The sequence below is a fragment of the Sturnus vulgaris genome, chromosome 27 (genome assembly GCF_052056855.1).
Source record: "Sturnus vulgaris isolate bStuVul1 chromosome 27, bStuVul1.hap1, whole genome shotgun sequence".
Classification (NCBI taxonomy): Eukaryota; Metazoa; Chordata; class Aves; order Passeriformes; family Sturnidae; genus Sturnus; species Sturnus vulgaris.
Window position 1 is genome coordinate 3,122,315 of NC_142269.1, and position 9,552 is coordinate 3,131,866.

Consider the following 9,552-nt stretch of genomic DNA (forward strand, 5'->3'; position numbering starts at 1 on the left):
TCCTGGCCGATCCCGCTCTGCTCCCGGCGAGTTCTGAGCTCCGCTCCCTGCCCGTCCTCCTCCTCCTCCTCCTCCTCCTCCTCCTCCTCCTCCCCCAAGAAGGGGGGTCCCACCCCCAGTGGGGGGGGTTGGGATGGGCTGAGACCCCCCAAAAGGAGGGGCTTGGGGGGTGGGGATCTGTGTCCCCAAATAGGGCGGGGACACCCTGGGGATATCTGGGGGGGCTCAGTTCAGGGTGACCCCAAAAAACGAACACTGGGGAGTGGGGCTGGCTCAGAGAGACGCCCCCAAAACTGGGGCAGAGGGGCGAGGGGCTGTGCCCACTCTGTGCCCCCTCCCCACGGCCGGGGGACCCGCGGGGACCCCCCCCCAACCCCGGGGCCGAGCCCTCGGTGCCGCCCCTGCCCCGCTCCGTCAATGGCCGCCCTTGTTCGGCGGGGCCCCCGCGCTTTCCGGGGGCCGGGGGGGCTCTCAAAGAGCCTCTTTCTTCCGAGGGGCTGGGCCGGGGGCACCCAGGGGGAGGGGAGGGGTCGGCTCTGAGCGGAGCCTTCAGGCTGAGGGGGGACGCGGGCGGACACACGGACAGCCAGGTGAGCCGGGACGGGGGGGGTTTGGGGGGGCTCTGGGTTTGTGTCCCCCCCTTTTGTCCCCATCCCCGCCCCCCTGTCCCCTCACAGGGCTGGGGGGGTCACTGGGAGCCATCCCAGCCTTTGTGGGGGGCTGCGAGTTTTGATGGGGGAGCTCAACACCCCCAAATATTTATTTGAATATTTATTTGAATACTTATTGGAATATTTATTTGAATATTTATTTGAATACTTATTGGAATATTTATTTGAATATATATTTGAATACTTATTGGAATATTTATTGGAGTATTTATTTAAATAAAGCAGAAAAGCCTCATTCCGTCCCTAAGGACTCAATTCACGCACCAAAACTCGCCCTAAAGCGGGGACACCCCAAATCCTCCGGGCAGAACTCCTCCTCCCTCTGCCGGGGTTTTATCCCCCCAAAAAAACCCACCCGGACACCGCTGTCCCCAGAGCTGTCCCCAGAGCTGTCCCCATTGTCCCCAGGCTATCCCAGCACTGTCCCCTCTGTCCCCCGTGTCCCCTCTGTCCCCGCTGTCCCCGTCGCTGTGTCCCTTCTGTCCCCCGTGTCCCCTTGTCCCCCCGTGTCCCCGCTGTCCCCCCGTGTCCCCTCTGTCCCCTTTGTCTCTGCTGTCCCCATCGCTGCGTCCCTTCTGTCCCCCCGTGTCCCCTCTGTCCCCCCCGTCCCCGTCGCTGTGTCCCTTCTGTCCCCCGTGTCCCCTTGTCCCCCCGTGTCCCCCCGTGTCCCCGCTGTCCCCCCGTGTCCCCTCTGTCCCCTTTGTCTCTGCTGTCCCCATCGCTGCGTCCCTTCTGTCCCCCCGTGTCCCCTCTGTCCCCCCCCGTGTCCCCGCTGTCCCCCCTCTGTCCCCGCTGTCCCCCGTGTCCCCGCTGTCCCCCCGTGTCCCCGCTGTCCCCCCGTGTCCCCTCTGTCCCCGCTGTCCTCCCCGTGTCCCCGCTGTCCTCCCCGTGTCCCCGCTGTCCCCCCGTGTCCCCGCTGTCCCCCGTGTCCCCGCTGTCCCCCCGTGTCCCCGCTGTCCCCCGTGTCCCCTCACTGCGGGAGCAGGGGGGCGCGGGCCCCGTGGCGCAGGTTGCCCATGGGGTCGCTGCGCTGGCCCGTGCGCACGTTGAACATGGGCAGGGTGGAGAGCGGCCGGGGCACGGCCCGGCTCGAGGCCATGAGCCGCAGCTCGCGAGAGTCCCCCGCGATGGAGCTGTGGTGGAAGAGCTGGAGGCTGCGGGGGGCCCGGGGCACCCCCTTAGGGACCCGGTATTGGGGGTCCTATCCCGATATTGGGGGTCTTATCCTGGTATTGGGGTCCCTATTCCGTTACTGGGGTTCCTATTCCATTATTTGGGTTCTTATTCCATTATTGGGGTTTATATTCCATTATTTGTGTTCCTATCCCTATATTTGGGTTCCTATTCCGCTGTTGGGGTTTCTATCCCGACATTGGGGCTCCTATCCCGTTATTTGTGTTCCTATCCCTATATTTGGGTTCCTATCCCGATATTGGGGGTCCTATCCCGATATTGGGGGTCCTATCCCGATATTGGGGGTCCTATTCCGCTGTTGGGGTTTCTATCCCGACATTGGGGCTCCTATCCCGTTATTTGTGTTCCTATCCCGATATTTGGGTTCCTATCCCGATATTTGGGTTCATATTCCATTATTGGGATTCATATTCCATTATTTGTGTTCCTGTCCCGATATTTGGGTTCCTATCCCATCACTGGGGTTCCTATTCCTCTATTGGGGTTTCTATCCCGATACTGGGGGTCCTATCCCGATATTGGGGTTCCTATCCCGTCTCTGGGGTCAGCACAGCCGTCCTTAGGGCTTACGTCCCAAAATTGGGATTTTCACCTCAAAATCAGGGTCTGTACCCCTCTATTGGGGTCTGTACCCCGTTATTGGGGTCTGCTCCCCATCACAGGGATCTTCCCACTCTTTATTGGGGTCTGATCCCCTCAAAAGTGAGAGCTGAACCCCATCACTGGGGTCTGTGCGTGGTTTCTGGGGTCTGCCCTTCATCTTTGGGGTCTCCCCCCCTGCCCGGGTGTCGCCCCCAAAGCAGCGCCCCCAAAGCACCCCCACAGCTCCACCAGGACTTACTCAGACGTCTCCAAGTCCCGTTTTTCCCTATAAAATCAGAAGAAAAAAAAGGAAAAAAAAAAAACAAAACACGAAAATTCCGGTGAGAAGCGCTCTCAGCACCCGCAAGGGTCACAGGGGACCCCGGCAGGGTTGGGGGGACCCCCCTGTCCCCCAGACTCACACTCCCTCCCTGCGGCAGCACATGAGGTGGCCCAGGAGCAGGGCCAGCAGCGCGGCCACCGCCAGCGGCACCAGCAGGGTCACCAGGAACGAGGGGAGCAACTCCCGGGCCGCGGCCGGGCTGGGGGGCTCGAAATCGCCGCCGTCCCCCAAAATTCCCGGACCCCACAGCGGGCCCGGCGGGGTGGGGCTGGGCTGGACCTGGAGCTGCAGGGGGAGGGGGCGTCAGGAGGGGCTGGGGGGTTCCGGGGGGTTCCGGGGGGTTCCGGGGGGTTCTGGGGGGGTTCTGGGGGGCTCTGAGGGGTTCTGGGGGATTCTGGGGGGGGGGCTCTGGGGGGTTCTGGAGAAGGTTCTGGGGGACTCTGGGAGCCTCTTGGGGGTTCTGGGGGTTCTGGGGGTTCTCACCAGAGTGAGGTTGTACCAGGCCTGCAGCTGCAGGGGAGGGGGCGTCAGGAGGGGCTGGGGAGCTCTGGGGGGTTCTGGGGAGTTCTGGGGGGTTCTGGGGAGTTCTGGGGAGTTCTGGGAGGCTCTGGGGGGTTCTGGGGGGTCTCACCAGGGTGAGGTTGCACCAGCGGATGGAGAAGTGCGGGGCGAAGGTGTCGTAGCAGGAGGCGAGCGGGCGCTGGCCCCGGTGACAGCGGGAGCGGCTCTGAGGGGACACGGCCGAGGCCAGGCAGGGCGAGAAGGGGCTGTGGGAGCCCACCTGGACATAAACCCTGCGGACAGGTGACCCCAAAACCACCCAGGGTCAGATCGGTGACCCCAAAACCACCCAGGGTCACAAGAGGCCGTGGGATCCCACCTGGATGCACACCCTACAGGTGACCCCAAAACCACCCCCGGTGAGGAGACCCCACGTGTTCACCTCCCACCCCTCATGTCGGGGTCGGAGGTGACCCCAAAACCCCCTCAGGGAGCCCCCCCGTACCCCTCCCTGCGGCCCTCGATGGGCAGCGGGACGCGGCCCCCGCGGTCCAGGGCGGAGGTGACATTGATGACGTGCAGGTCCCCGCGCCCCCAGACCCGGACGAGCCCAGCAGGAACAGGTCCCGCGCAGCCTCGGGCAGCAGCTCCTCCACGTTCCTGTCCCCCACCAGGAACTCGGCCTGGAACGGCGCGTCCCCACCTGCGGGGACAGGTGGCACAGGTGGCACCCATGGGGACATCCCCTGGCACGCCCCGGGAGGTTTGGGGTGCCCGGGTCTCACCTGGCACGCCCCGGGAGGTTTGGGGGTGCCCAGGTCTCACCTGGCGCGGGGGTGACGCTGATGACGAGGCGCTGGGACGCGGTGGCGAAGGTGTGGCGGTTGTAGGCCAGCACCTGAGGGGACACAGGGGACACCTGGGGTGGGTGGGGACACTCCTAGGTGACCCCGGACGCTGCGGGAGGGGTGGGGGGCCGTACCTGGACGCTGTGGGTGCCCAGCTCGGGGGCCAGCGGGCACCCGTACAGGTAGCCGGGCTGGCCCGGGTCCCGCTGGACAAAGCGCAGCCACCGCGGCAGGTCCGGGTGGTCCCACAGGTGGGCACGGAAGGTCACGGGGGCTGTGGGGACACGGGGGGACACGGGGGACACGGGGGGGTGGGCACGGACACCACCGTCCCATCCAGATGGTCCCACAAGGGAATGGGGATCGTCCCTGGGGGTGTGACCCCAAACTGAGGGGACCCCCAGGGCAGTGAGGCAGAGCTGGGGGACCCCGAAAGCGTGGAGGGGGCATGGACGGACAGACGGACAGCCCGGCTGGGGCGATCCTGCTGGGGAGCATTGGGCAGTGCCCCCCCCCCCCCCTTTTACCATCCCGGCCCTCACCATCATCATCCTCGCTCCCTCACCATCATCATCCTCACTCCCTCACCATCATCATCCTCGCTCCCAGAGAAGGCCTCCAGGAACAGCTCCCGCTCCAGCTCGTGCACGAAGATGGCTCCGGTCTCGGCGGAGAGGCGGAGGTCGGGCAGGACGCGGTGCTCGGGGACAGTGGCCCGGGCCACCCCCAGGGCCAGCGCTGTGGCCACACACGGGGCTGGAGCCGGGGCTGGGCCCACGGCCCCTCCCTGCCTCAGTTTCCCCGGTGCCCAGAGAGCCCTGGGACACTCGGAGGGACAGGAAGGTGTCCCCGCAGTGCCAGATGTCCCCGCAGTGCCAGCTGTGCCCAGGCAGAGCGGGAGGAGGTTTGGGAGGGGACAGGAACAGGGGCAGGACAGGGATGGGGACAGGGACAGAATGGGATCAGGACAGGGGACAAGGATGGCATGGGGACAAGGACAGGGTGGGCCCAGCAGGTCCCCTGGGCCTGGCTGTCACACGCGAGTCCACTCATTGTCCCCCCGCCTGTCCCACGGTGGCACTCGGTGGCTTTTTTTAGCTCTGTCACGTCCCAGCCCCGTCCCCCCCGATTTGCACCCCCCGTGCCCCCTCCACTCTGGGGTCCCCCCTCCCCTCCCTGCCGGGGGTCCCCCAGGCCCGGCCGTGTCCCCGGGGGGTGACAGGGCTGTCACTCGCCTGCCAGCACCCAGAGCAGCGCGGGGCCCTCCATGTTCCGGGAGCGGGGACAGGGACAGGGCCAGCGCTGATTGACGGGGCCAGCGGGGCCGGGGGGGCCCTCGGGGGGGTCCCACAGGGGACACGCCAGCACCGCCACCTCCTGTCACCGGGACACGGAGCTCCGGGGCTGCCGAGGGACCCTGGGGTGTCCCCAGGGCGGGTTTGTCCCGGTGTCCCCACTCTGGGATAGCGGGGTGGCGGTGGGGGGAACACTTGGGGACAGCCGAGGCATCCCCCAGGATGGCCACCGGCGAGAGGGGAACACGCGTGTGCTGGGACAGAGAGGGGTGACAGCGACAGGGACGTGCGGGGGGGGGGGGCGATGGCAGCGGCGGAAGGGGAGGGGTGGTCGTGGGGGGGCCGCCCCCCGTGTCGCGTCACGCCTCGTCACGCACAAAGGGCCTTGGGTGACACGGGGAGGGGACAACCGCACATCTGCAGGGTCCTGCTGCCCCCCTTGGGGACCGGGGTGTCGCCTGTCCCGTCCCCCACCTGGCATAGGAGGGACCCCAACACGGCCACAGGGGTCGGGCTGCCAGTGGGAAGATAAAAAACCCAAATAACCCCCCCCAAAATATCCCCCCCAAAATAATATCCCCCCCAAAATATCCCCCGGCCGTGCAGAAAGCGGGGGCTGCACTGCACAGTGTCACAGTGTCACCTCCTGTCACCACCGAGTGGCACTGTCAGGGATGTGCTGCACCCCCAGCAGGGATTGGGGGGGGCCAGGAAGGAATTTGGGGTCCTGGGGGGACACCCCGGGGCTGGGGGGAGGCCTCGGGGTGGGGGACATGTGGGTAAAACTGGGGGGACACAGGGACAGGAACGGGGGGACACGAGGACAGACCGGAAGGGACACAGGGACAGGATGGGGGGGCGTGGGGACAAACTGGGGGGGGACACGGGGACAGGATGGGGGGACATGGGGACAGGACGGGTACAGGATGGGGGGACATGGGGACAGGATGGGGGGGACAGAGGGACAAACTCGGGGAGATATGAGGGAAGGGGGGGGGATGATTTGGGGACAGGATGGGGGGGATGTAGGGACAGATCCGGGGGGTGGGTACAAAACTGGGGGGACACGGGACAGAGCTGGGGACAGAAATGGGGGGACACACGGGGACATGGGGACAGAACTGGGGAAGGGGACACGGGGACGGAACTGGGGATGGGGGACACACGGGGACAGAACTGGGGATGGGGGACACACGGGGACAGAGCCGGGGGGTGGCACCAGCGGCCGAGCGGGCGGTTTGGGTGGGGGGGTCCCACACTGCACAGCGCCGCTGCCGGGGGGGCCCCGCCGCAGGGAGGGGACCCCGGTGCGGGCACGGGGAGCGGAGCCGAGCGCAGGGGAGGGGGGGGGGGTCCCCATGGCCGGGCTGCGGCGGCGGCGGCGGCGCTGAGGCCGAAGCGCGGCTGAGGAAGAGGAAGGAGCGAGCGCTGCTCAGACCCAGAGGGCTCTGCGGGCAGCGGGGCGGGCAGAGCGCGGCGGCGGCGGCGGCGGCGGCGGCTCCATCACCGGCGCGCAGAAAGGGGAAGAGGAGGAGGAGGAGGAGGAGGAGGAGGAAGGAAGGAAGGCAGGAAGGAAGAAGCGCCGCGGCGGAGGGGCCCCGCGGGATGGGGGCCATGGCCTGACCGAGCCGGGCAGCGCTGCCCCCCCGGCACAGCCCCCCCCCTGCCCCGGCACAGCCCCGCCCTGGCGCCGCGGTAGCGGGCGCGGGGCCCGGGGGCAGCGGCGGCGGTGGCGGCGAGCGATGCGGGAGCCGGGACCATGCTGAGGACCGAGGCCGGCGGGGCCGGGGGCTCCCCCTCGGCCGGGGGCGCGGCGGGGGCCGGGGGGGGGCTGCGCAGCGCGTCCCCGCACCGGAACGCCTACGAGGCCACCATCCAGGCCTTGGCTCCCACAAAGGAGGCCGATGGCGAGGACGGCAAGAAGAGCCGAGGGAAGAAGTATGGCTCCAACGTGCATCGGATCAAGAACATGTTCCTGCAGATGGGGACGGCGCCCGGCCCCGAGGGCTCCTGCGACCTGGCCAAGGCCAAGGAGAAGCCGGTGCGCTTGTCCCTGCCCCGGGCCGGCAGCCTCGGCGACAGCGTGGACCAGGGCAACCTCCTCAAGCTGGGCACCAGCGTCTCGGAGCGCGTCAGCCGCTTCGACTCCAAGCCCGACAAACCCTTCTCGAAGCTGCAGGAGACCCGCAAGATCTTCGAGAGGAGCCCGCAGGAGAAAGCCACCACCACCAAGCTGCTGCTGCGCAAGGAGCGCGCCGGCTTCCAGGACCGCAAGCTGGACGTGGTGGTGAGGTTCAATGGCAGCACCGAGTCCCTGGACAAGCTGGACGCGGACGCGGTGTCGCCCACCGTGAGCCAGCTCAGCGCCGTGTTCGAGAAGGCCGACCTGAGGAACAACCTGCACAAGGCGCAGGGCAGGGCGGCCGCGCCGCTCAACGCCAAGGTGGTGGCCAAGAGGCCGAGAGTCTTCGCGCCTGGCACCGAGGCCGCTCGCCCGGGCGATGGCCACGCTGGCCCGGCTCGTGGCCGGCAGCAGGACGAGGAGAAGGAGAAGGCGGCGGGGAAGAGCGGGAGGCCGGCGGAGAAGGAGGCGAGCGCGCCAAGGGTGCAGGAGGTGTGCAAGATCAAACCCGTGGAGGTGGAGGAGAGCGGAGAGGGCGAGGAGGAGGAGGAGGAGGAGGAAGCAGCCGTGGTGGGTGAAGCGCCTCCCGAACCCCAAGCGGCCAAAGGGGACGAGGGTCCGGCGGCCGCAGCCCCCCGGCTGGACGGGGGCTCGGGGGTGGCCACGGGCGAGGAGGGCGTCAAGGGCGAGCGGGCGGAGGAGGGCGAAGGCTCCGAGGAGGCCAAGAAGGAGGATTTCTCCGAGGCGGACCTGGTGGACATAAGTGCCTACAGCGGGCTCCGGGAGGACTCGGGGGGCAGCGGGCTGGAGGAGGAGGAGGAGGCCGAAGGGCTGTACGAGCCCGAGTCGGGCTGCGTGGAGATCCCGGGGCTGTCCGAGGAAGAGGAGCCCGTCCCCAACCGCAAGATCCAGTTCAGCACGGCCCCCATCCAGGTGAGCCCCCATCCAGGTGAGCCTGGCTGGGCGCGGGGGAGGCTGGGGAGGGAGGGAGGGAGGGCAGCCAGGTGAGGGGTGCCAGGATCAGGGGTACCCCAGGTGAGGAGTGCCAGGATCAGGGGTACCCCAGGTGAGGGGTGCCGTGGGCAGGGGTACCCCAGGGTGATGGGGTGTGTGACCCCCACAGAATCACCCCTATGGCGGGCACAGAAGAAGGGGCTGGGGCTCTGTGTGCCCATTCCCTGTGCCACCCAGGGGACAGGGCCTGTCCCTGTCCCTGTCCCTGTCCCTGTGCTGGGAGAAGCAGGGCCTGGGCCTGGCTAATTAGCTGGTTAATGAAGATGGTTAATCCCTGGACCCCAGGGCCGCTGCGGTGGGGACAGGTGACACTGGGACCCGGTGTGGTGGGGACAGGTGACACTGGGACCCGCCAGGCACAGCACCCAGTGCCAACCCCCGCGTCGTGCCCAGGCCGGGCCAAAACCGCTCCATATTTTGGGTGGGGATGCCCGAAATAGCCCAGAGTGAAGCGCTGGGGGCCGGGGCTGGGCCATCCTGGGGCTCCTCCCAGCCCGGGGGTCCCTGGGGACAAGGTGGCACATCGGGGGGGGGGGGATGTGCCCCCCGTGTGCCCAGCACGGTGCCCAGGACGGTTTCGGAAGTGGAGGCAGAGGAGGAAGGGGAGGAAGAGGAGGAAGGGGAGGAAGGGGAGGAAGGGGAAGTGCCTCGGCAGCGTGGCGGGTGGGCGGCAGCACCCCCCGCTCCCGGCACGGATCCTGCGGGGTTCGGGGTCTCCCCTGGGGGTTTTTTGGGGGGGGGATAAAGGGGCCGTGCGGTTATTTTGGGGTGTTCCCTCCCTCCCTCCCTTCCTCCCGCACGGATCCCCCCGGCCGCAGGAGCCGCGCTTGCTTTGTGCCGGAGCCGGGTTATTTTTAGAGCCCGGCCTAAATTCTGGCTCTGAGTCAGAGCGGGTGGGTGGCCCCACCTGGGACGGGGGACAGGCCAGGGGACAGTGGTGGCCCCCTGAGCTGGGGGGCTGAGGGTGGCCTCGGGCCCGTGA

The 9,552-nt window shown here is 67.7% G+C and overlaps 2 protein-coding genes across 2 annotated transcripts in view; one reads left to right on the forward strand and one right to left on the reverse strand.

Moving 5' to 3' along the window:
* Positions 1–1,618: 1,618 nt before the first annotated feature.
* On the reverse strand, positions 1,619–6,794 carry SGCA (sarcoglycan alpha). The gene is given in 11 exon segments (XM_088179470.1): positions 1,619–1,825; positions 2,707–2,733; positions 2,870–3,075; positions 3,422–3,584; positions 3,797–3,890; positions 3,893–3,994; positions 4,117–4,189; positions 4,274–4,413; positions 4,728–5,169; positions 5,385–5,516; positions 6,630–6,794. Coding segments are annotated over 11 exon segments (1,728 nt in total). The 3' UTR covers positions 1,619–1,641.
* Positions 6,795–7,178: 384 nt separating this feature from the next.
* Positions 7,179–9,552, forward strand: part of PPP1R9B (protein phosphatase 1 regulatory subunit 9B) — a 6,885-nt gene continuing 4,511 nt past the window's right edge. The window contains 1 exon segment of the mRNA XM_088179471.1: positions 7,179–8,505. Coding sequence (XP_088035597.1) covers positions 7,194–8,505 — 1,312 coding nt within the window. The 5' untranslated portion in view covers positions 7,179–7,193.